At 45.1% G+C, this 26445-nt stretch overlaps 1 protein-coding gene across 1 annotated transcript in view; it reads left to right on the plus strand.

Annotated features, from left to right (window-relative positions):
- The first annotated feature begins 1398 nt into the window (after positions 1-1398).
- The window catches only part of LOC126999342 (cell surface glycoprotein 1-like), an 87896-nt gene continuing 62849 nt past the window's right edge, over positions 1399-26445 (plus strand). Inside the window, exons 1-2 of the mRNA XM_050861863.1 lie at positions 1399-1482; positions 12904-12951. Of these exons, the coding sequence (XP_050717820.1) occupies positions 12916-12951 (36 nt within the window). The 5' untranslated portion in view covers positions 1399-1482; positions 12904-12915. The remainder of the gene's footprint in view (positions 1483-12903; positions 12952-26445) is intronic.

Below are 26445 nucleotides of genomic sequence, written 5' to 3' on the forward strand. Positions count from 1 at the left end.
GTTAGAAGAGGAGAAAGAGAGAAGAGAAAAAAGGAAGAGAGAAGTGAGATAGAAGGAAGGAAAGAAGGCAGAAAAGAAGGAAGGAGAGAAGAGGAGAGAGAGAAAAGACAAGTAAGAAAAAAGAAAAGACGAAGTAATGATGGGAGAGAAGAAAGAGAGAGAGGAAAAAAGAAAGAGAGAAGTGAGATAGAAGGAAGGAAAGAAGGAAGGAGAGAAGAGGAAAAAGGAGACAAGTAAGAAAGAAGAAAAAAAGAAGTAATGACAAGAGAGGAGAAAGAGAGGAGAAGAGAAAAAAAGGAAGAGAAAAATGAGATAGAAGGAAAGAAAGAAATGATGATGAAAGCAATAGATTAAGCGAAGGACATTATTGGAGAAGGAAGATGAATAATGATGGTGATGATGATGCAAATACTAATGATAGTGATGCTGGTGATGGTGATGATGGTGGCGGTGGTGATGTATACTCGATAACGGTGACGAGGAAGGGAGAGAGAGAGAGGGAGGGAGAGGAAGAGGGAGGGAGAGAGAACAGGTACAGTGAATGGAGGATAGAGTGAGAGTGAGAGTGAGGAAAGTGAGAGTGAAGAGAGGGAGAGGGAGAGAGAGAGAGGGAGAGGAAGGGAGGATGCTGGGAAAGGTCAAGAGATGAGAGGAAGAGGGAGAGGAGGGAGAGGGAGGGAGAGAGACATGAGAAAGGGAGAGTAAAAGGAAGCGGGAATGGAAGGTGAGGAAGGGTCAGGAAGAGGAGGAGGAGGAGGAGGAGGAGGAGGGGTAGACAGGTAAGACAGGTGGAGGAGAGGAGAGAGAGAGGGAGAGAGGGGGAGAGAGAGGGACCTTGGACTCCTCCCTCCCTCCCTCCCTCCCTGCCCACATCTTCATCTCTCTAATTAATGCCCTCAGGTAGACATAGAGAGAGAGAGAGAGAGAGAGAGAGAGAGAGAGAGAGAGAGAGAGAGAGAGAGAGAGAGAGAGAGAGAGAGAGAGAGAGAGAGAGAGAGAGAGAGAGAGAGAGAGAGAGATAGAGAGAGAGATAAAAAGAGAAAAAAATATATATAAATATATAGACAGACAGAAGCCGAGACCGAGACCGAGAGAGAGAGAGAGAGAGAGAGAGAGAGAGAGAGAGAGAGAGAGAGAGAGAGAGAGAGAGATACCTAGCGATGCCCAGTGGATGAAAGTAAAAGGATTGCAAGGAAGAGCTCACGCCATTGGTCGGGGTCGGGGCAGCAGCTCTCCTCTGATTGGCTCTTCGCGGGATGAAACTGAAAGCGGCGCCTCTTGAGTGGGTCCAGCGAGTCCAAGGGGTCGGGGGAGGGGGCTCGGACTCTCCCCCAGGACCCCCCCCATGACCCCCCGTAACCCCAACCTCAGGGGGGGCGCGGGGTAGGTCGCCAACGTATATAAGCGCAGGTAACAGAGGGCGGCGGGTTATGGTTGCTTTGCTTATGTGTTATATACTGATTCTGGAGGGAAGGTTGTCAGGTAAGTCTTATCGGCACTGGGACTACTGGAGGAGGCGCTGCAGACATGTACTGACGAAGGGGAGTGACCGGGAGGAGGAAGAGCAATGCGTTAGGGGACATGAAAGTGAAGGTTGAACGGTGCGAGAGAGTGGAACGCCTCGACCATGGAAGAAAGTTTAGGACTACTGAAGAAGGCGCAGAAGACATATACTGACGAAGGGGAGTGACCGGGAGGAAGAGCAATGCGTTAGGGGACATGAAAGTGAAGGGGGAACGTGCGAGACTGGAACCATTGAAGAAAGTGAGGTTTGGGACTACTGAAGAAGGCGCTGCAGACATGTACTGACGAAGGGAGTGACCGGGAGGAAGAGCAATGCGTTAGGGGACTGTTGAAAGTGAAGGGTGAACGGTGCGAGAGACTGGAACGCCCATGGAAGAAAGTGAGGTTTGGGACTACTGAAGGAGGCGCTGCAGACACATACTGACGAAGGGAAATGACCTGGAGGAGGAGAACGGCACTAGAGGACTGTTGAAAGTGAAGGGCGAACGTGCGAGAGACTGCAACACCCCGACGAAGGAGGAAATGAAAGTGAGGGTTCTCCTGACGAAGGTGAACAAAAACAGCTGACGAAGGCGGCGAAGGGGTGTGGGAGGGACAGTGAAGTGGAGCGTACTGGTGAAAGTGACTTGGTGACGGTGACGAAGTGAAGTGATGTACTGACGAGGGAAGGTGACGAGGAGAAAGGAAGATGGTGAGGGTGAAGGGGAGAGGGATGACTGATGATGGTGATGATGGTGATGATGACCCGAGAGTGAGAGTGATGAGAATGATGAAGATGAGAAAGAGATGAAGATGACGACGAAGAAAAAGAGATGAAAAGGAGGAAGAAGAAAACGAAGAAGACAAGGACGAAGATGACGATGAGGAATAAGACGAGGGCAAGGAAGACGATGAAGAAGATGAGGAAGAAGAAGACGAAGAGAACGAGAAAGAGAAAAAGGGAGAAAAGTGAAGGGGGAAGGAAGCCAGAGAAAGGGACCCAAGAGGCGGAAGAAGAGGAAGAAGAGGAAAGGGAAGATGGAGTGGAAGATGAAGAAAGGGAACCAGGAAGAAGATGGGAGGAGAAGGAAAGGGAACCCAAAAGAGGAAAAAAAAGAAAAGGAGGAAGAAACGGAACTATTACAAGCGGATGAGGAGAAAAAAAGGGACTCGTAAAAGGAGGAAAAGGGAATCAAACGGCAAAAAAAACGGACAAACAGACATGGAAGAACAGAAAGAAGGAACAGAAGGATAAACAGACAGACAGAAGAACGAATGAGAGGAAGAAAGTAACAGATAGACATATAGACAGGAGAAAGGAAAGAAAGGAACAAGAATACAGAGACAGAGAGAAGAACGAGGAAACAGAAGGAACAAAAAAATAAACAAAGACAAAAGAAAGGAAGGAAGAAGCAACATAAGGATAGACAGACAAACAGACAGACGGACTAAGAGAATGGGCTGGTGACTGGCCATCCCCTGAAGACCACAGATACCAGACACCCTTCGCCCTTCACCCTTCACCTCCCTCCCTTCCTTCCTTACTTACTTCCCACGCAAGATCCAGCCCCTTCCCCTCCCTTCCCTCTCACCCTCTTCCACACATATTCCCTTCCACCCTCCCTCCCTCCCTTTCTTCTAACACACGATTAACTCCCTCCCTTTACCTTCCCTTCCACTCCCTTCCACACATACTCCCTTCCTCCCTTTCTTCTAACACGCGATTAACTCCCTTCCCTTCCACACTCCCCTCCTTCCTTCCTTCCTTCTTAAACACATCTTCTTCCTTCCCCTTTCCCTTCCCTTCTTCCCTTCCACTCTCCCTTTCTTCCTTCCTTCCTTCGTAAACACATCTTCCTCCTTCCCCTTTCCCTTCCCTTCCACCCTCCCTTTCTTCCTTCCTTCTTAAACACACCTTCCTTCCCTTTCCTTCCTCCCTTCCATACACTACCCCCCCCCCCCCCCCCTTCTTAACGACTTCAAAGCTACGGGGACACATAGAAAACGGAATGTGGTGTTGATGGTGACGTGTGACAGCGACATGGGGGTTGCGGATAGTGACGTGCAGAGGCGGTGACATGCTATGCGGCTTGGAAGGGGAACAGAAGGGGTCACAAAAACACGCCTCGCAGCACACACCAACCTGTTTGTTTTTGGCACGATAAAGGTCAGCTGTATCTCACGTCTTTATACCTGTCGATCCGCTCAGGTGTGTCTGAAGGCAGGTGTGTGATGATGGTGCTTGCGGGTGTGTTGGTGTGGGTGGGTGTGTTAGTGTGTGTTTTGTTGTGCTCGTTGGGTTGAGGTGTTTGTTGGGGTGAAGGGCATGGGGAATGGTTGCAACTACTATGATAGGGGAGGTTGGGGGGTGGTATGTGGGGTAGGGGTGGGGGTGAACAGTAACTTAATAAAATTTTTGGTTGTAATTAAAAGTCCAAAAAAAAACTGGGAAAGTAAAAAGAAAACGTGAGCTATAGATGAGGGTGCGGGATGTAACAGTAACTCAATAAAATTTTTGGTTGTCATTGAAAGTCTAAAAGAAAAGGAAAGTAATAACAAAACATGAACTATAGATGGTTTTAAAAGTAAGGACAAGTGATTTTTTCCTTTACTGATTAACTTTTCCCTTTCAAAAGTACAAATACACCTTTACCTTTCTTTCAAGGGTACCTACTAACACCTTTTTCCCTTTCAAATAGCACTAGCAACACTTTTTTTTTTTACCTTTTCAAATGTAGTAATATAGTTTTCCCTTTCAATCGTACTAATGCATTCTTTTTCGTTTCTTGAGTGCTAATACATTTTTCTACCTTCAAGATTACTAACACAATTTTCCCTTTCATGAACATAATACTTTTTCTTCCTTTCAAACGCACTAATACATTCTTACCCCTCCAAGAATATTAATCCCTTTTTTTCCCTCAAATTTACTAATACATTTTTCTACCTTCAAGATTAGTAACACAATTTTCCCTTTCAAGAACATCAATACTTTTTCTCCCTTTCAAACGCACTAATACATTCTTACCCCTCCAAGAATACTAATCCCTTTTTTTCCCTCAAATTTACTAATACATTTTTCTACCTTCAAGATTACTAACACAATTTTCCTTTCAAGAACATCAATGCTTTTTCTCCCTTTCAAACGCACTAATACATTCTTACCCCTCCAAGAATATTAATCCCATTTTTTCCCTCAAATTTACTAATACATTTTTCTACCTTCAAGATTACTAACACAATTTTCCCTTTCAAGAACATCAATACTTTTTCTCCCTTTCAATCGTACAATACATTCTTTCCCCTCCAAGAATACTAATCCTTTTTTCTCCTCTTAAATTTACTAATATATTTTTCCCCTTTATGATTGCGATTACTTTTTTTCCTTTTCAAAGGTTACAATATATTTATTCCCTTTCAAGGCTACCTATTAACACACTCTTCACGTTCTCAGTAGTAACATCACACTTTTTTCCCCCTTCAAGAGCAATAACAACACACACACACATATTTTTCTTTCCCCCGCAGTAACAACAAACATGGCCATCGCAATATGTTCAGGCGCTGTTATATAAGTGTGTTGAGGAGAATGTTTGCTTTTGTGTCAAGGCTCTTCTGGTGGGGCTTCTTCATGTTCAGAGAGGGAGAGGAGGAGGGAGAGGGAAGGAGGCAGAGGGATGGATGGTAGGAGGGAGAGAAGGTGGTAGAGGGAGCCTGGGAGAGAGGGAGAGGGAGAGGGAGAGAGAGGGAGGGAAAGCCAGCAGTAAAGAAAACAATGATTAGGGCGTTGAAAGAAGTCTTGTTATTCTTCTCTTCTTCAACGGAACGAAAAAAAAGGAAGGAGAGAAAAAAAATCGTAAGGCTGCATAACATAATCATCTTGCTGGTTCATTGCGTTACGAGACACACACACTCACACACACACACACACACACACACACACACACACACACACACACACACACACACACACACACACACACGAAGAAGAGATAGTGATGCTGAAGAGAGTGAGATAAAGAGATGGTGATGCTGCGGCTATACTAACAGACAGACAGACAGACAGAAAGACAGACAAAAATAGACAGAAAAAAACACAAGATAGAAAATTAGAAAAACAGATTGGGAGACGGACAAGTAAACAAATAGCCACACACAGACACACACACACACACACACACACACACACACACACACACACACACACACACACACACACACGTGGAGGGAGAGAGCGGCTGGTCGGGCAGGATGGGAAGGAGTCGGGTAGAATCGATTGCAAAAAATATTAATTTCTCTTCCTCCCCAACTCCTTAACGTCACCTCGAGTCGGAGAAAACCAGCCCCTCCTTGTCCTCTTCCCTCCCCCTCCTCCTCCTCCTCCTCCTCGCCTTTCTCTCTCTTCTTCTCTCAGCTTAGACCTCCAGCTTCCTGTCTCGCCTCCTCTTCCTCTCTCCTCTTCCTTTCTCCTCTTCCCTTCATTATCTCAATTCCTGATTTCGCGCTTCTCTTTAATTTCTCTTTCTCTCCCTCTTTATCCTTCCTTCCGCTTCCTCTTCTCTTCATTATCTCGTCTCTCTTTTGATTTCTCTTTCTCTCTTATTATCTCTTTTTCTTTTTCTCTTTTTTCTTTCCGCTTCCTTTTCCTGTTGCGTTTGTCTTCCTCTTCTTCGATTTCTTTTAGTTTATCTTCTTGTTTTTGTTTTTCTATTTCTTCTTTCCCTTTTCTATCTTTGTTTTCACTTTCTTGTTCACTATTCCTGTTTTTCTTCCTCCATTCGTCTTCGTCTTCTTCTTCTTCTTCTTCATCTTCTACATCATTAATCTTTTCTCCTCCTCCTTTCCCTCCTAATACCTCCTCCTCCTCCTCCTCCTCCTCCTCCTCCTCGTCGTCTTCCGCCTACTTCTCCACATAAATAATCGAGTCCGGAGGATTTGGAAAGCTGCACACACACACACACACACACACACACACACACACACACACACACACACACACACACACACACACACACACACACACAAATCATGAGTGCACACAGACAGACAGGCAGAAAGATAAGTAGACAGATTAACACAGAGACGCACAGACAGACACATATGCAAGCCGACAGGTGGGCAGACAGACACTAATTGGCCAGACAGAGAAGACGGGTAGATGAACAGGTGAAAAAAGACCTTAGTATGATACAGGTAAATACAGGTTAAGACAGAATAGACAGGTAAAGCGAGACAAAGGTGTTTAAAGAACTTAGAGGTAGACAGGTTAAAAAGACAGACAGGTAAACAGGAGAATAGACAGTTAATTAGAGAGCAGAATAAGGCAGGTGAATTGACAGGTGAAAATGGACAGAGAGAAACAGGTATACAGAAAGAGAAGGTGAATTAAGAGGTTAAATTTAGACACATGAATACAGGTTAAAAATAGCCAGGTAAACGAAGGTAAACTGGAAAAGAAAGTGATTAAGATTGCTTGGAATTAAGACAGGTGCATAGGCAGGTAAAAATGGACAGGAAATCACAGGTAAATCAAAAGAGAGAAAGTGATTAAAGAGCTCAGAATTAGACAGGTGAATATAGATAAAAACGGACAGGTAAATAGAGATAAACAGAAGGAGAGAAAGTGATTTAAGAGCTTAGAATTAGACAGGTATAAATCAACAGGTAGGATCAGGTAAGCAGAAAGAGAAGGTGGCCCAAGATAACTTAAATTAGACAGGTAAATACAGGTTGAAAACAGGTAAGTAGAAAAAGAGAGTGAAGGTGTTTTAAGACTTGTAAAATTAAGAAAACGAAATCTGGGTCTTTGCTCAAGGGGGAAAAAAAAGATAGACAAAAAACGTTCCTGTATATTAGTTATGTGTGGGGGAAAGGAAAATAATATCGAGGTGCGAGAAAAGAAAACACAAACAGACGTAGGAAAAAACACTTTCTCCGCAAACAGGTGTGAAGGTTAGCGCAAGGGTTGGGGGGGAAAGATGCACACCTGATTTTTTTGGGGGGACAGGTAAAGTAAAGGTGACGAGATAAATTAACAAGGTGGAATAATATAGAGAAAAGGTAGTATATTTTTTTTCTTTTCTTTTTTTTATTGATATTTTGACATTTGTTTTTCGAGTAACTGACTTTAAAAATTCACCAAAACGTCGATTCATTATATATATTTTTTTGATCCACAGAATAACAATAAAGAAATAAAAAAAAGGATATCGAATGAAAATATCTGATGTGGTTTACTCAGTGACAACGCCAATAATAATAATAATAATAATAATAATAATAATAATAATAATAATAATAATAATAATAATAATAATAAATAGTAACATATACGGAATCATTATTTTGGGGAAAGTGTAACGATGTGTGAGTTGACTTATGTGATTACGAGAAAGGTGTGTGTGTGTGTGTGTGTGTGTGTGTGTGTGTGTGTATTCCTGGCAGGCAAACAAACAAACAAACAAAAAACATACGGAAAACCAATAAAACACTCACAAAAAGAAAATAAAGATAAGAGAAAAAGATATAAAGAAAGAAAAGAAAGAAGGAAAGGAGAGAGAGAGAGAGAGAGAGAGAGAGAGAGAGAGAGAGAAGATAGGAAGATAAGAGAGAGAGAAGCAGCCCTCCTACCTCTCTGCACTATAAATAAACGCAACAGGTAGACGGAGAGAGCTGGCCAGGTAGACCTATTCAGCCTCTCGCCAGGTGGGGCTCACCCGGCTCACCTGGCGCCGGTAAACACACCTGATTGGTCAACCCACACAGGTGCGCGCGGTGATTTGCTGCAGAGAGGCTCGTTAACCTGTCACTCTCCCCTGATTGGCTGAGATGAGCTCGTTACTCAAGATCTGTTACGTGATTGGCTAGCGCTGTAAACGTGTATATACATGTTTATACGGTCTTATACACACATACAGACATATATACATATTTTTTACAGCAAAGGAGACAGCACAAGGGCACAAAAAAAGAAAACAACAATAAAAAAAAGCCCGCATAAAAAAGCCCGCAAAGAGACAGACAGACAGACAGACAGACATGGTTTAGTAAGGTATATATTTATTTGTACGTGTGTGTATGTGTGTGTGTGTGTGTGTGTGTGTGTGTGTGTGTGTGTGTGTGTGTGTGTGTATCCTGAAGAGTTAACAGCATCTCCACACCCACACACACACACACACACAGCCATTGAAAGTGAAAGGATTTGCACCGTTAAAATGGGTGTCTGGCAGCGGCGGCGGGGGGGCGGCATATGGGGGGGGGGAGGGGGCGGGGTAAAACATGTCGTACGGGGCGTGGGAGAAGTCACTGTCAGCGCCCCTCTCTCTCTCTCTCTCTCTCTCTCTCTCTCTCTCGCGCTTGGAGTTGTCGGTGTGTGAGTGGGTGAGTGTGTGTGTGTGTGTGTGTGTGTGTGTGTGTGTGTGTGTGTGTGTGTGTGTGTTCTATTCTTCGCTTCCTTACTTTCTCTTTCATTTTTTTTTTATATATTTAAGACTTTTTATTCTCTCTCTCTCTCTTCTCTCTCTCTCTCTCTGATTCTTCAGCAGTTTGCATGAGAGAGAGAGAGAGAGAGAGAGAAAGGGGTCGGATGCCGCTGCTTCCTCCCGTCTCTACCCTTTCATTCTCTTCCTTGAATCACCTTTACCTTCACTTTTAATAACCTCAAATAGGTGAGAGGACGCCCCCTCCCTCCCTCCCCTCCCCTCGTTTCCTAGTTAAAAGTCACCTGTCTCTCCACCTGTCTCTCCACCTGTAAGTTAAAAGTAATCACCTGTCTGTCATCTTAACAAGGGAATGTACTTTTTTGCATCCATAATGAGCCGCGTAAGAAAACAATTAAGTGCTTCATAGAGTGTTGCATGGGGAGGAATTTTAGCGCGTCCGGTTTTTAGTCATCAAGGAAACCGGTAAAAGTATTATATTATACTATACGTGGTTATCGCAAAAGTAAGACATATCATCAGCGATTAGTGGGTTTTTTTTTTTCATTATTGTTTCCTTATTTTTTTTTTTTTTTTTTTTTTGCCTTTGAGCTGTTTCTTTCCTTTGCTGTAAAAAAATTATTACTTATAAAATTGTGGGAAAATAACAAAAATAAGAGATATATGCATACTTTTACAGCTGAATGGAAACAATTTACATAACTTGCAATAGATGTAAAAAATAGTTAAAAAAAAGTCAATTAATTATATGTAAAAAGGAGGACGTCTGAGTTTAGATGCAAAGAGAAGTCACTAAATATGATTGGAAAAAAAAGGTGCTATAACGATGCAAGAAAATCATTAGTTATTGTTTATTTTTGCTACGGTTTGTTTTCGCTGTTGTTTTTACTTTTTTTTCATACTTCAATTAGTTTATTTTCTTACCATTTTAATTTGATCCAATGGTATGCGAGTGTTGTGGTTAATTTTTTTTTCTATGTTATCTAAATTCTCGTCACTTAGTAAAAATATAAAGGGAAAAATGGTCCCCTAAACAGAGTAGTAGGAAAAAAATACCACGATAAATTAATGAATGAGTAAAATACAGTAAAAATAAATAAATAGGTCGCCTGTAGAGTAGTGAAAAAAATAAATAAAAAGTAAAAAAAGTGTAAAATGTAAAAAAAAAGTGTAGCAAATATATGTAAGAAAAAAAACTAAGTACAAAATGCGAAAATAAATAAATAAATAAATAAATAAAAACAAACAAGCAAACACAAAAATAAAAAGGCCACCCACAAACCAACACAGCAAACAAAACACAAACAACAAAAAACAAACAAACAAAGAGCTATAATAATCACAAACAAACAAAAACAAAACAAAACTGTACCATATGGAGAGCGGAAAGACGCCACACAGGACCACACAAACTCACACACACACACACACACACACACACACACACACACACACACACACGACAAAACGGTACAGTCGCAAAAGGTTAGATAAGCAAAAATTACGTGTGTGCTACTTTTGCGAGAGACGACTTTTTAGCGGCAGGAAAGTAGCGAGTGACCTTGATGGGGGGGAGGGGGTGGGGGGGGATGTAGGGGGAGGGGGTGGGGGGTGAGTGTACAGTGCCTTATGAGGGAATGTGGCACTTGATAGGGGATGGCGGGGAAGGGAAATGGGTGGGGCTAGAAGGTGGTGGTGGTGGTGGTGGTGGTTAGGTGTGGTAGATCTGATGTGGTTTGGGATTTTGTGGTATGTGGTGGTCATGGTGAAGGTGATGTGGTGTGATGTGTGCGGTGGTGGTGTGGCATAAGAGGGTGGTGGTGGTGGTGGTGGTGATGATGGTGGTGGTGTGGTGATGAGATGAACAACTGTGGTGGTGGTGGTGGTGATGAGGATGGATAGGTGGTGGTGGTGGATATGGTCGTGGTGGTGAGACTGGTAGTGGTGATGATGGAGTAGCAGGAAACTGGTGATGATTGTGGTAGTGGTGATAGTGGGTAGTGGTGGTGATGGTGGTGATGCTAGTAGGCCCAATATTGGTAGTGGTGGTGGTTAAGGTTAGGTTAGGTTAGGTTAGTATTGCAGAAAATTTGTGATGATGGTGGTGGTGGTGGTGATGATGGTGATGGTAGTAGAGCAAGTAGTGGAGGTGGTGGTGGTGAGGTTTGTAGTGGTGATGATGTTGGTAAATAGTGGTGATGATGTAGCAGAAAAGTGGTGATGTTAGTGGTGTTAGTGTTAGTGGGAAGTGGGTTGTATTGTTGTTCTTGGTGGTGGTGGTGATGGTAGGCTCAGTGATGATAGTGGTGGTGGTGGTGATGGTAGTGGTGGTGGTGGTGATGGTAGTGGTGGTGGTGATGGTAGTAGTGGTGGTGATGGTATTTGTGGTGGTAGGTTCGGTGATGATAGTGGCGTTGGTGGTGGTGGTGGTGGTGGTGGTGGTGATGGTAGGCTCAGTGATGATAGTGGTGGTGGTGGTGATGGTAGTGGTGGTGGTGGTGGTGGTAGTGGTGGTGGTGATGATGGTAGTGGTGGTGATGGTATTTGTGGTGGTAGGTTCGGTGATGATAGTGGCGTTGGTGGTGATGGTGGTGGTGGTGGTGGTGGTGGTGGGCGTGGTCCGTCATTTGTATGGTGTCACAGGTGGTAACTATTGGTCATTAGGGGCGGCAGGTGATCCCCGGGTGGTCAGGTCAGGCCCTTGCACCTCCGCCTCCCCCCCCCCCCCCTCCCCCTCCGTGCTCACCTGTCGGGTCGTGCAGGTAAAGGTGTGTACGGCCCTTACTTGGGTTACCTGTGATTGGTTGTTTGTAATGGGTGTTTGTGTTGTCTTGTTTGTCTGTTTTTAGTAGTGGTTGTTTGTCATAGAAGTTGTTTGTTTACTTTTATCCGGTTGTTTGTTTTTATTATTGTTTATATTTGCTACGTTTGTTTTCGTTGTTATATTTACTTTTTTTTTACTTCAATTAGTTTTTTTTTTTTTCTTACCGTTTTAATTTGATTCAATGGTATGCAAGTGTTGTGGTTGATTTTTTTTCTGTTATCTAAATTCTCGTAGCTGGTTTCTGATTTTTTTTTTTTTATATTTTTTTGTACGGCGAGAGAAGGCAAACAAATGAACAAATGTCAAAGCCAGAAGAGAGAAAAGAAGAGAACTAGACATGAAAATAAGGAAAAAGGAAAGAAGAAAACAAAAATACATGATGATAAAATGAAAAGAAAAGAAAAGAAAGCAAAAACAGAACATGATAATAAAATAAAGAAAAGAAAAAAAGAAGAAAACAAAAATGGATCATGATAATAAAATAAAGAAAACAGAAAAATAGATAAGTTACAAAAGAGAATTAACTGAAGAAAACTAAAAATCTACACCTTATTCGTTCATTAGAAAGAAAAAAAAGATAATCACAATGGGACGACTTTAGAGTTCTTTTCAGTTTTCCTAATAGATCTTTTTACAACTCAAAATAAACAAACAAATAAAGAAAACTATTTAGCATTCCACGACTCAACACCAAGCAAAGGGATTCCAACACCATGACGACAACGACGACAGAACATTAGACGACCCAACAAGAATCAGAACTCGACTTTAGCTATAAGGGGTTCGATCCTATATAAACACGATTCAATTCCCTTCCCGATCCTCTTTACTGATCCTTTTTTGTCTCTTCTGCGATGATGACAGCGACGACAAAACATTAGACGACCCAACAAGAATCAGCGCGCGACTTTAGCTATAAGGGGTTCGATCCTAAATAAACACGATTCAATTCCCTTCCCGATCCTCTTTACTGATCCTTTTTTGTCTCTTCTGCGACGATGACAGCGACGACAAAACATTAGACGACCCAACAAGAATCAGAACTCGACTTTAGCTATAAGGGGTTCGATCCTATATAAACACGATCCAATTCCCTTCTCGATCCTCTTTACTGATCCTTTTTTGTCTCTTTTGCAGGTCTCTCTCCCCATGATGAGGATGATTCTAATTCTCCTCTTCATAAAGGTAAGATTGGCTTGTCATGTTTACCCGTACCCCTCTCTCTCTCTCTCTCTCTCTCTCTCTCTCTCTCTCTCTCTCTCTCTCTCTCTCTCTCTCTCTCTCTCTCTCTCTCTCTCTCTCTCTCTCTCTCTCTCTCTCTCTCTCTCTCTCTCTCTCTCTCTCTCTCTCTCTCTCTCTCTCTCTCTCTCTCTCTCCTCCTCCTCCTCTTCCTCCTCCTCCTCCTAAAGGTTTCCCGTCTGGGCTACTACACAAATGAGAGGCGAGGCTGAGAGGGAGAAAGGAAGAAAGGAAGAGGAAGAAAGGAAAAGGGAGAAAGTTATAGGAATAGGATTTGTATAGGAGTCATTTTGAGCTCAGTTTGGAGGAGGAGGAGGAGGAGGAGGAAGAGGAGGAGGAGGAGGAGAAAGAAGGAAGTTACGATAAAGGAGGAGAGGAAGATAATAAGGAAGGGGACTAGGAAAGGAATAAGGGAAGGAAGGAAAAGAAAAGGAAGATATTAGGTTCAGGGAAAGGTATAGGAAGAAGGGAGGAGGAAAGAAAATATATAAGAAATGTAGGAAAGAAAAAGACGTAGATATGATGGAAGGCAATAAAGAGAAAGAAAAAGGAAAGAAGGAAATGTAGAAGAGAAGGAAGGAAAGAAGAAAATGAGATAGATAGATATACAAACAGATAGATAAATATACGATTGGGAGGTGAAGAAGAATGATAAAGAAGGAAAGAAAATAACAAAACGAGAACGGAAGTAATGAGGGAAGGGAGGGAGGAGGAAGCAGGGAGAGAAGAAGAGAAGAAAACGAGAAAGGAGGTAAAGAGGAAAGGAAGGGAGGGCGAAGCAGGGAGAGAAGGAGAGAAGGAAGAAAGAAGAAAGGAAGTAAATAGGGAAGGGAGGGAGGAGGAAGCAGGGAGAGGAAGAGAGAAGGAGAAAAGGAGAAAGGAAGGAAGGAAGGAAAGTGTGAAGGAAGGGAGGAGGAAGCAGGGAGAGGAAGAGAGAAGGAGAAAAGGAGAAAGGAAGGAAGGAAGGAAAGTGTGAAGGAAGGGAGGAGGACGCAGGGAGAGGAAGAGAGAAGGAGAAAAGGAGAAAGGAAGAAAGGAAGGAAAGCGTGAAGGAAGGGAGGAGGAAGCAGGGAGAGGAAGAGAGAAGGAGAAAAGGAGAAAGGAAGGAAGGAAGGAAAGGAGAAAGAATTCGAAAGAGAAAGCGAAATGGAAAGCTGAAAATACGCAAAAAAATGATAAAAAAAGAAAAAAAGGAAATGAAAACTCGGATAAAATTACAAAAAAGAAAGGAAAGCAAATCTGTGGGTTGGTCTTTTTTTTTTTATGTCACGACCTGGTAGGAGAAGGAGTACTTACTCTCTCTCTCTCTCTCTCTCTCTCTCTCTCTCTCTCTCTCTCTCTCTCTCTCTCGCCGCCGCCGCCGCCACGCCCCTGGACAGCTAGAGGTCAAATTCCAGTGTATTTCTCTCTCTCTCTCTCTCTCTCTCTCTCTCTCTCTCTCTCTCTCTCTCTCTCTCTCTCTCTCTCTCTCTCTCTCTCTCTCTCTCTTGCGTAAATGAGGAAGACAGGTGTGAAGATGGGAGGAGGAGGGGGAGGAGGAAGGGAAGGGAAGGAAGGGGTGAGGGAAGAGAAAAAGAGAGGAAGGGAAGAGAAAGAAAGGAGAGGAAAGGAGGGATGGGAGGAAGGGGGAAGAGGAGAAACAGAAGGAAGGGAGGAACATGAAAAACTGGAACACAGAAAGAAAAAACTATGAAAGAGGAAAGAAAAAGAAAGAAGGAGTAAGATATGAGAAGGAAGGACAAAGGAAGGAAGGAATGAAGGAAGGGTAAGAAGAAAAGAAATACGAAAAATATTGTATAAAGAAAAATAGGAACGAAGAAGAGACAGCAATAAAAGGAAGAGAAAGGAAGGAACACAAACCGCTGAATAGTAATGAAGAGAGACTAAGAAAAAGAAAAGGGAGGGTAAACAAATAAACAAAGAGGATATTTAAACACGAAAGGGAAGAAAGCAAGAGGAGAAACACGTCAGAAGATAACAAGAAGAGGTAAATAAAAAAACAAACATTCAGAAAAAGGTTAGAAGATGGAAGAGAGGGAGAGAAATTACAGGTGGAAAAGAAAGTTCTGCAGGAGAGGGACTTTTTGTGAGGGATGGGAGTGAAAGGGGGAAGGGAAAGATAAGGAAGGGGAAGAAGGGGGAAGAGGGAGGGAGGATGAGGAGGCTTAGCACTGAGAGAAAGGGAGATATAAACAAACACAAATAAAAAAGATAACATAAACAAATAAAAAAAATGTGATGAGGAAGGAAAGAAGAAAGAAAGATGAAAGGGAAAGAATTGAAAGAAGAGAGGCTGAAGAAAGGGATGAAGAAAGAAAGAAGAGTGAGAAAGAGGAAGGACAATGGAAGAGGAGTGGCTGACGAAGGAGATGAAGAAAGAAGGAAGAGGAAGAAAGAGAAGAAAGAGGAAGATGCTAGGGAGGAGAAGAGGCTGAAAAAAAAGGAAGAGGAAGATGGAAAAGAGAATGAGGAAGATGACAGGGAAGAATAGAGATTGACGAAGGGATGTAGAAAATGGCAAGAAGATGGGAGAGAGAGGACAAAGGAAGATGCAGAGGTGAGGGACGAGGAAGGACAAAAAGAGGAGAGGAAGGAGGGACAAGGAGGAAGGTCTTGCTAATGATAGTGCCTGGAGGGAAGAAGAGGGAGAGAGGGAGGAAAAAAAAAAGAGGGAAGGAGGAGGAAGACGAGGATAGGGAAGTGCAACCTACGTATAGATAAATAAAGAGGACGGGCGAAGGAAGAATAGAAAAGAAAATAAGGGACAGAAGATGGAGAGATGAGGGAGGAAGATAAAAGGGATAAAAGAAGATAAAGAAGAGGGAGAAATTAAGGATAAAGGGCGAAGGAAAGAGATAATAGGAAGCAAACCAAGGAAGGAGAGAGAAGAAGGGATAATAAGAGGAAACTGGACGTTTGTAAAGGAGAGAAGGAAAAAGAAAAGGGAGAAAAGGAATAAGGCGAAGAAGAGAGAAGGAGAAAAAGGAAAAAAAAGGAAGGACAGAAAAGGAAGAAGAGGAGACTGTATGTAAATGAGAGAACAGCAAAAGCGTAAGACGAAAGAGAGAAGGAGAAAGGAAGGAAAAGAGAAAGATAAGGAAAGAGAAAGAAGGAGAAAGGGAGGGACAGGACAACGATAAAAGAACAAGCTAGAAAGAGAAAGAGAAGAAGGAACAGGAGGGAGGGAAGAAGAAGAAGGACGAAGGGAGGAGGGAGGAGAAGGAGAAGAGAGGGAGGTAAGGAAGAGGGGGCGAGGGGGGGGGGGGGGGGGAGGCAGATTACTGGTGGCCGAACAGGTGAAAGTTTGGTTGACCGGTGAGGCGGGTGTGGCGGCGGCGGCGGCGGCGGTGGTGGCGGTGGTGGTGGTGCTGTTGTTGTTGTTGTTGTTAGTGATGTTGTTGTTCTCTCCCTCTCTATCCATCTATCTTTCTCTCTCTGTCTATCTATCTATCTAGCTATCACTGTCTGTCTATCTATCTATCGACCTCTTTCTTTCTCTCTCTCATTGAATACCTGGAGGGCCAATTTCAGACAGGTAATTGCGTTCCCAGACTCAGGTATGCTCTTCGCCCTACCTTTCCTCTCTCCCTCCTCCTCCATTCCCTCCTCCTCTACTTCCTTTCCTCTATCTTCCCTTCTAAATTCTCCTGCTTCCTTCCTCATCACTTTTACTGTGTTCACTTTTATAATCTTTTCTTGCTCGATTTCTATTTTTTTCCTTTTCTTCATCATCCCCACATAGACATCATTATTTTCTATTATTATCATCTCTCCTTCCTCATCACTTTCCTTCTTACTGTTTTCACTTTTATAATCTTTTCTTGCTCAATTCATTTTTTTCCTTTTCTTCATCATCCCCTCATAGACATCATTATTTTCTATTATTATCATCTCTCCTTCCTCATCACTTTCCTTCTTACTGTTTTCACTTTCATAATCTTTTCTTGCTTGATTCATACTTTTTTTCCTCTTCTTCATCATTCTTCATAAAAGTCATTCTCTCCTACATTATTCCTCTCCTTCCTTCCCTCCTTTCCTACCTTTGCGCTCTTCGTTTCCTTTACTTTCCCTCTCTTCTTAATTTCTTCAGTCAACCTTCTGTCTCTCTTTACGGTCTTTTTACATTCAGCCTTCCTTTCTTCTCTCCATTCTTTCTTTCCTTCATTCCACCTTCCTTATTTTTTCCTTTTTTCCTCTTATTCCCTCTATCATTCTTCTTTTCAATTTCCCTATCTCTTCTTTTTTCTACCTTTTCTTCGTTCCTTTCCCTCCACTTTCCCTTAACAGCTTCTTTCCTTTCTTCTTTCCTTCATTCCATCCTTATTCGTTCCTTTCCTCCCTTCCTCTTTCCTTTTATATTGTACTTTCCTTCTTCCTTCTTTCCTTCAATATCCTCTTTCGTCCCTTCTCCCTCCTACTTTCCTCCCCTCCTCTTTCCTCTTTCCTCCATCCCTTACATTGCACCATCTCTCAATCTTTCCATATTCTCTTCCTTCCTTCCTTACTCACTTTCCTCTCTCCTCCTTCTCTCCTTCCCCTCTCTCCCTCCTTCGCCTGCTTGGAGGGTCTCAGCTTCCCCAAAAGGTCAGGTAAGGCGACAGGTGTGATAAGGTGCAAAAATATATTAATAATCTTTTACCTGCGGATCGTTTTGCAGGTACGCGGGTTCACCTGTAAATTATAAAGCCACCTGGGCGACGCGTGCGACCTCAAAAGATATATTACAAAAAGTGAAGTGAAGGAGGGCAAGAATGATTTACTAAGTGTGTGTGTGTGTGTGTGTGTGTGTGTCTGTCTGTCTGTCTGTCTGTCTGTCTGTCTGTCTGTCTGTCTGTCTGTCTGTCTGTCTGTCTCTCTCTCTCTCTCTCTCTCTCTCTCTCTCTCTCTCTCTCTCTCTCTCTCTCTATACAATTATTAACTTCATCCTTTTCTTATTTTTTTTCCTTTTTTCCTTTTTTTATATAATTCATTTTCCTTTCTTTTATTTTCTTTCGTTTATTTCCTTTTTTCATCTTTTCTTGTTTTTTTTTTCTTATTCTTCTCTAACTGCTTTTCTTTCCTCTCCTTCCTACGTTTGATTTTCTTCATGTTTTTTTTTTCTTGAGTATGTGTTTATATCTCTTTCTTTCTCTGCCTTTCTCTCTCTCTCTCTCTCTCTCTCTCTCTCTCTCTCTCTCTCTCTCTCTCTCTCTCTCTCTCTCTCTCTCTCTCTCTCTCTCGCACAGGTGTTGTTGCTTCGGTATTCAATTAAGACAGGTGTTAAAAAAAAAGAGGGAAATAATGAAAGTGACTTGCCATGAAGATTCTGTGAAGCGTAAAACAGAAGATCCATTTTAGGAGGTTGAAAAATGTCACCTTAAAAGATATAGATAGATAGATAGTTAGATAGATAGATAGATAGATATAGATAGGTAGATAAGAGAAGGGTGAGGAAGGGTAAACTGTAGAAACGTGAGAAAAAGGAAAAGGAAAAAAGATAGTGGGGAAAGAGGAAATGAAAGAAAAGAAAAATATGAAAAGGGAAGGGAAAGGAAAGATGATTCAGATGGGGAAGTGAAGGGAAAGGAAAGGAGAGATAGAGAGATAGATAGATAGATAGATAGACAGAGAGAGAAAGAGGGAGATTGAATAACAGCATCCAGCCCAGAATCAATTACACACACACACACACACACACACACACACACACACACACACACACACACACACACACACACACACACACACGTCCCCCCTTCCCCCTTCCCTCAACCCCTCCCCCCCCCACACACAAGAACACTCAACAACCCCCAAAAACTCCACCCAAAGAAACACAAACAGTCCAGATAAACAAACAAACAAACAAACAAACACACAGGTAACCTAGACTTAGATGGGGCAGAGACAACTGTGGCCAGGAGGAGGAAGGAGGAAGGAGGAGGAGGAGGAGGAGGAGGAGGAGGAGGAGGAGGGAGGAGGAGGAGGGAGGAGGAGAGAGAGAGAGAGAGAGAGAGAGAGAGAGTAGGAGTAAGAGAGAGAGAGAGACGCCGTGGGGTCAGGTCACGCTCGGGTTCGCTCCGTGATATTGGACACTGTGTGGAAGCAGAACGATATTTCTTCTTATCCTCCACACGTTGGGATTACCATCGCTTCCTGGGAGCTGTGCAGTGGACAAGTAGCGCACAGGAAGTACTGTGTGTGTGTGTGTGCCCTTACACAACCTTGGAAACTCGCCCCTCTGTGCTCCATTGCCCTCACGCGGGACGGAGCCTGTGGACAGTGAAGTGTTTAGTGGCGCAAGAACGACCACCAACGAGCGAAAAAATTAGCTTCCGAGATCTGTGAAACATTCTTTCTATCAAAGTGTTCAAGCGTGTGTGGAAAAAACTACAAAATAGTGAACAGTGAGAGGCAACTCCACGAAACACGCTGACCTCACCTCGCCCAGAGCAGTAAATCCCCTGGGACAGGGCCCCTCGGAAACAGGCCGCGCCCGCCCCTCGCATTCCAAGGCGAGATTAGAGACACCCCCATCCCACCCTGACCTGACCTCTCGTGCGCATCGACCCACACCACCATCATGGCCTCCCTCACTCTCACTGAGGCCCCCCACCAGCATCAGCAAATTGCCTGGGCAGGACAGTCAGGCTATCCTGGGGCAAAATATTGCTGTGTGTGCAGCTACTCTGTCCGTGTGAAGCCCTCCACGGCCTGCAGCCAGCCAGACTGTCCAAACCTGGCCTGCGCAGACTGCTTCAATGAAGGCCCTTTCTGCTGCTCCACGACTGAGGGACTGAGGCGAGCAGCCGGCATTCCTCACGACGTCACCTACGCGGCCGCTGAAGCTACACCGCCCAGCACGCCAGCAGCCCCACAGCACTCCCCGCTCGCCCCACAACCACCACTTGAAACGGAGGACAGCGCCGTCAGGGAGGATCTTCTCTCCAACCCGACTGAAGGCATTGTTGACATCATTCTCCGACTAAGGAATGAGGTACACGGACTTAAGTGCATTGTGGAGACATATCGGGCGCTGAGTGAAAGAACGAGGAAACAACTAGAAGCCTTTGTTGAAACCGTCAGCTCCATGGACTCCCTGGCACAAGCTGAACAGGAAACCCCCATCCCTCCCCCCACACAAGCCACAAGTGCCCTGCCAAGTAAAATTGACCAGGACTGGCAGGAGGTGTGCTCCTCCACCCCAGGTGGCGCGGCTGGTGGGAATCAGGAAGCCTAGAGCACTGAGGAAGGTGACTCACGACCCCCCAGAAGACGCCGGGACAGCACCATCCCCTCGCTGTCGGCCGGGCCAACCCACCCGGGCCACACAGACCCCCCCTGCCCTCTGTCAGCAACAGAACCCCTCCCCCTCTCCTGGCCGATCCACTCCTCCTCCCCCCTCTCGCCCTTCCCGCCACCACCACCACAACAGTCGCGGAGACACATCACAAAAAACACACCATCACCCCAAACCTCTCAGGACTCAGACCTCACCACCCTTCTGTGGCAGGTGCCGTCAGCGCGGCCACACAGTTAATTACTGCACTGAGACCATCTGCGACTTCAGTGGCCGACGTGGGCACCTCGCTGACCAGTGTCGTAAGAGGCAGGCAGAGGCAAAGAGAAGTCTCAAGTGTGCGTACTGCCAGCGGCGCGGACACACCGATGACGAATGTTACGCTAGAGCCGCCGACACCAGACAGGAACGACTGCTTCGAGCAATCCTGTCTGAACACCAGCCACCCATCACCCAGCCTGCTCCCTACCAGCAAGCGGTGCATGCCCCATCCTACCCATCCTGGCCTCATCCCCCGCACACTCCCCTTCAGCTGATCCGATAAGGAGATAGACACCAGCGGCCTCAAGATTCTCTCCGCCAACGTACGAGGCTTTAGGACCAACATCGGAGAGCTGACACACACCTTCGTCCTCTGCCACCACATCGACATAGCGGTGACAGTGGAGACCTTCCTGGACGACACATGTGCCACCACCTGTGATAAGATCCCCGGGTACTCGCACTGGGCCAGACGAGACCGCCACACAGGACAGGGGGGAGGCATTGCTGTTTGCCACCGAAACGGCCTGCAGATGGACGCCCTCACCACAGACACTCCTGGAAATGGAGATGATGTTCCTCCGCATCATTCTCGAGGACAGGAGCGCTCTGCTACTCTGTGCCATGTACCGGCCACAGTGGCAAGGCAGCGCCCCCCTCACCTACCTCACAGAGCACCTGGACGACCTTATGGCTGCCCACAGCTGTCAGTACGCGATGGTTGTGGGCGACCTAAATCAACACCTGGTGGCGAGGGCCTTCACCGAGCTCACAGCGGTGCATGGATTGCACAACCATGTTGAGTTCCCGACACATCAGCGAGAGGCTCCCTGGACCCTGTGCTCACAGACCTGCCGAGTGACTGCGTGCTGTGCTGCCCACTAGACCGTGTGGGCAGTTCCGACCACAATGCCATACTCACCACCATCAGCCTGGCCCCAGCGCGTGAAGAGGAACACCAGCGAGTCATCTGGCTGTGGGACCGCGCGGACTGGACGGCTGCAAGGCAGGCCCTGGCAGCGACTGCTTGGGGCATAGTCCTAAACGGTGACCAACAAAATGACGACTCCGCCCTCACCACTGTCCTCAATACCGTCCAGCAGCAACACGTCCACCACCGCACCTACTCATCCAGCCCAAAAGACCAGCCTTGGTTCGGGTACAGGTGCCGTATTGCAGCCGAAAGGAAATACAAGGCTTGGACAAGATATAAAAGACACCCCACGCAGGAAAATAAGGCCCAACACAGACGAGCCTGCAAAAATATGACGAGGACAGCAAAGTGGGCAAAAGAAAGGTGGGACGCCGACAGGAGGAAAGCTGTCCTCTAACCAAACCGACCCGAAACAGTGGTGGGGGCTGGTGAAGGAACAGCAAGGCCATACCCCCCAGGAACGTATCCCGCCCCTGAGGAAACCTGACGGAGACCTGGCCATCACCAGCCGGGAAAAGGCTGACCTGCTGGCCTGTCACTTCAGTCAAAGATGACAACCCAGGAGCCAGACAGGCAGCCGCCCACCCTCCCCAACTCATCGCCTCAAGACTAGAGAATGTGCTAATCTCTGAGGACGCTGTCAGGAGACATCTGAGGGCGTCAACACCAGGAAGGCGCCAGGCCCTGACAGCGTGAGTCCATACTTACTGCGGCGATGCTCCGATGAGCTCACCAGCCCCTCGCCCAGATCTTCCGGCGATGCCTGCAGAGCAGGGTGTGGCCTGCACAGTGGAAGGAGGCCAGAGTCACACCCGTACACAAGAAAAATCCAGGTCCGAGCCAGGCAATTACAGGCCAAGATCACTCCTCCCAATCACCAGCAAGATATTTGAGAGTATCATCGGGGAGCAAGTCACATCCGTCCTCGAGGAAACCCACCTGCAGTCCCCGAAGCAGTTTGGTTTTCGGAAGGGCAGCTCTACATCAGACCTCCTCCTTCTCCTCTCAAAGTCCTGTCATGACGCCCTTTATGACGGCCACCAATCTATCGTGATTGCCCTGGATATAGCTGGCGCGTTCGACTCCGTTTGGCACCGCGGTCTGACGGCGAAGCTACAGCAACTAGGCATCACGGGGGACCTGCTGCGCCTGCTCTCAAACTACCTGTTAGGCAGGAGCCTCCGCGTAGCAGTCAACGGAAGCACCTCGACCAGCTTCCCGGTGGAGGCCTCCGTTCCACAGGGGTCCGTCCTTGGACCTATTCTGTGGAACATATACTTTAACGACCTCCTGCAAACCATCCCGGCAGCAAGCGCTTACGCCGACGACTGCACCCTCTCCAGAACATACAAAAGCGAGGAAGCCCAGGACGTGATAGAGTCCGTCAACAGACAGTTGGCAGACATAATGGCCTGGGGAAAGAGGTGGCAAGTCAGGTTTGCCCCTGACAAAACCCAGGCCATGGTAATATCACGTTCTCGGGAGGACGCGAGGCAACTCCACGGCAGACTGAGATTCGGGAATGACACCATCCCTCTGCAGTCCAGCGTCGACATCCTGGGCGTGGAGGTGGACTCCCAGCTGCGGTTTGACCGTCACCTTGAAAGGGTGGCGCACAAAGCCTCCCAGAAGGTGAACCTCCTGCGCCGCATGAAGAACCTCCTCGATGCTGAAGGCCTGAACACCCTCTATAAGGCACAAGTCCGTCCAGTGATGGAGTATGCACCGCTCACCTGGATGGCCAGCGCCCGCTGCCACCTCAACCTGCTAGACAAGGTGCAGAGGAGGGCTGAACGCCTCATCAACGGCACCCAGCACCACCGACCGAGCCAGTGGGAGACACAGCGACAACAACAACAACAACAACACCCACACGAAGGAAGGGCAAGACCAGCCACGAACCAGCTGAATAGCCTGGAGCACCGTCGCCGCGTCGCTGCCCTGACGGTGCTACACAAGGCACAAGTGGGCCTAGTGCCCCACCTGACGGACCTGAGGGCTACCTGGAGGAGGTCTGAGCGCAGCACGAGAACGGTGCTGAGCAACGCCTCCCTCCTGGAAGTGCCAATGGCCCGCTCCAGCACCCACCAACGTGCCTTCTCCATCGCAGCGGTGGTGTGGTGGAACAACCTCACTGCTGATGTGGATGTGACACAACTGTCCACTCAGCAGATGAAGGTTGCGTCCCACAGGTGGCTACTCCTACACCCACCGTAAATATGTATATATATATAATTGTATAATATATTGTATAATAATTGTATAATATAATCGGCAGAAGCTTTTAAATAGCTCCCCAACGGTCGGGGGAACTTTAGCATAGACAAATAATACTGCCATGTACTAATGTACTGAACACGTTTAAATAAAAAAAAAAAAAAAAAAAAAGAGAGAGAGAGAGAGAGAGAGAGAGAGAGTTATGTTACCAATTCAATTTCCTTTCCTATTGTTTTTTTGTCGTAACGAAGAAGATATTAGAGGCTTTCAATTTCGTTCTTCTTTTTTATTCATTTTAACGTTTTGTAATTCCTCTCTCTCTCTCTCTCTCTCTCTCTCTCTCTCTCTCTCTCTCTCTCTCTCTCTCTCTCTCTCTCTCTCTCTCTCTCTCTCTCTCTCTCTCTCTCTCTCTCTCTCTTTATTTCCTTTCATTACTTTTCTCTTCATTTTATTCTTCTCTTTTATTTAATCCCTTTTTTCGCAATTCTCTCCTTCCATTTCCTGTCCATTTTTAGTTAACTTTCTTTTATCTATTTATTACATTTATTAGTTATTTATTTTTAGTTTCTTTATTACAGTTTATCATAAGTTTCTTCATTACTGTTTATCTGTCTATTCGTTCATCTATTGTTGTTATCTCCTTTTCCTTCTTCTTCCCCTCCTCTCCCCCTTTTTTCCTTCTCTTTCTTTTTCCTCCTTTTCTCCTCTCCACTCAATGGTATCCCTCTCTTTCTTTCCTTCTCTCTCTTCTTTTTCCTCATTTTCTCCTCTCCATCCTATCGTATCCCCTTTTTTTCCTTCTCTCTCTTCTTTTTCATCCTCTTCTCCTCTCCACTCAATGGTATCCCTTTTTTTTCCTTCTCTCTTTTTTTTTCCTTCTTTTCCCATTTTCTCTTTCCCTTTATTTCTTTCTTCTGTCTCCCTTTCCGTTGTTTCATTCCTCCACTTCCATTTCCTTTTTTGCTTTCCCCTTAGTCTACCTATTCACCTCTTCCTCCTCCTCTTCCCCTTCCCTTTTCAATTTCTCTCACTTTCCTCTACTTTCACTCTTCCTTTCTTCCCTTTTCTTCTTTCTTCCCTATTCCCTTATCTTCCCTTCCTCCTCCTCTTCCCCTTCCCTTTTCCCTTTCTTTCACTTTCCTCTACTTTCCCTCTTCCTTTCTTCCTTTTTCTTTTCTCTTCCCCATTCTTCATTCCATTAATTTTTGCCTCCTTCCTTCCATCCCTCAGCTAACTCCTATTTCTTCTGCCCTTCCCTTTTCAATTTCTCTCACTTTCCTCTACTTTCCCTCTTCCTTTCTTCCCTTTTCTTTTCTCTTTCCCATTCTTCATTCCATCCATTTCTGCCTCTTTCCTTCCATCCCTCAGTTAACTCCTATATCTTCTTCCCTATCTTCCTCCTTCGTTCAATTTCTCTTCCCTCCACACTTTCTCCCCCTTCTACATCCTTCATTTATCTTTTTTTATACTGTCATAAACTTTAGTCCTGTCATATATTTTCCTCCTTTTCTCTCCACCCCCCCTTCCTTCTTCCCCTTACGCTCCCCTCCCTCTACCCCCCCCCTTTCTGTCACCTGTCTCTCCTTCCCTCACCTTTCCCCTCTCCCATCCTCCCCGTCTCTCTTTTCTCCTTTCCTTCATTTCCTCTCTTCCTCATTCTCTCCTTCCCTTCTCCTTTTCATTCTTTTCCAGTTCCTCATTCTCCATTATCTTCATTCTTTCCCTTTTAATTTCCTTCCATTTTTTCCTTTTCCATTTCTCTTCTTTTTTTTCATTTTCTCTCTTCCCCATTCTCCCCTTCCCCTTTCCTTCGTTTTCTACTCTCTCATTCTCCTAAAATCACTGCTTCACCTACTTTCATCTACCTCCTCCTCCTCCTCCTCCTCCTCCTCCTCCTCCCGTCAGCATCCCTTTCTTATCTTCTCTTCTATCTTTCTCCCACGACTCTTCTCTTCTTTTCCTCTTCATTTCACATTTTCTTTATTCTTATTTTCTTTAGTCTTTTTTTTCACACCTTTAGTTCTATTGATTGAGTTCACACCTGTGTTTTGGAGGGGCAGGTAAGCAGTGATTTTAGGGGTCTCTCTCTCTCTCTCTCTCTCTCTCTCTCTCTCTCTCTCTCTCTCTCTCTCTCTCTCTCTCTCTCTCTCTCTCTCTCTCTCTCTCTCTTCTCCTTTCCTTTCCCTTTTTCATCCTCTTTTCCTTCACCTCCTTTCGTTCTTTCTCTTCCTTTTCTCTTGTTCCTTTTCTTTTTCCTCCACTTCCTTTCCCCCTTTCTCATTTTCCTTTCCTTCTCTCCCTTATTCTCCTCTTTCCCTTCCTTTACTTCCTTTCCTCTTTTTTCATTCTTCTTTCCCTTTCCTTCCTTTCTTCATTTCGCGTTTTCCTTTCTTCTTTTTTCTCTCTTCCTTCATTCCTTATTCTCCTACCTTCTTCCCTCTCCTTCCCTTTCTCTCTTTTCATTTTCATTTCCTTTCCCCTTTCCCTTCCCTTATTTCCTTTCTACTTTTCAGTATTTCTTGCCTTCCCTCCCTTTTTCATTTTCACTTTCTTCTTCATTCTTTCTTTCTTTCCTTTTTCTTTCTCCTTTCCTTATTTCCTTTCCTCTTTTCCATACTTCTTTTATCTCCCTTCCTTCCTTACTTTCCCTTCTTCAATCCTTTTCTCCCTTCCTCCATTCCTTCCTTTTCCGTTTTCTCTTCCCCTACTTCCGTTTCTTTCTTTCCATTTTTCTTTTCTTCCCCCTTTTTCT

This window comes from Eriocheir sinensis, chromosome 16, assembly GCF_024679095.1.
Source record: "Eriocheir sinensis breed Jianghai 21 chromosome 16, ASM2467909v1, whole genome shotgun sequence".
Lineage (NCBI taxonomy): Eukaryota > Metazoa > Arthropoda > Malacostraca > Decapoda > Varunidae > Eriocheir > Eriocheir sinensis.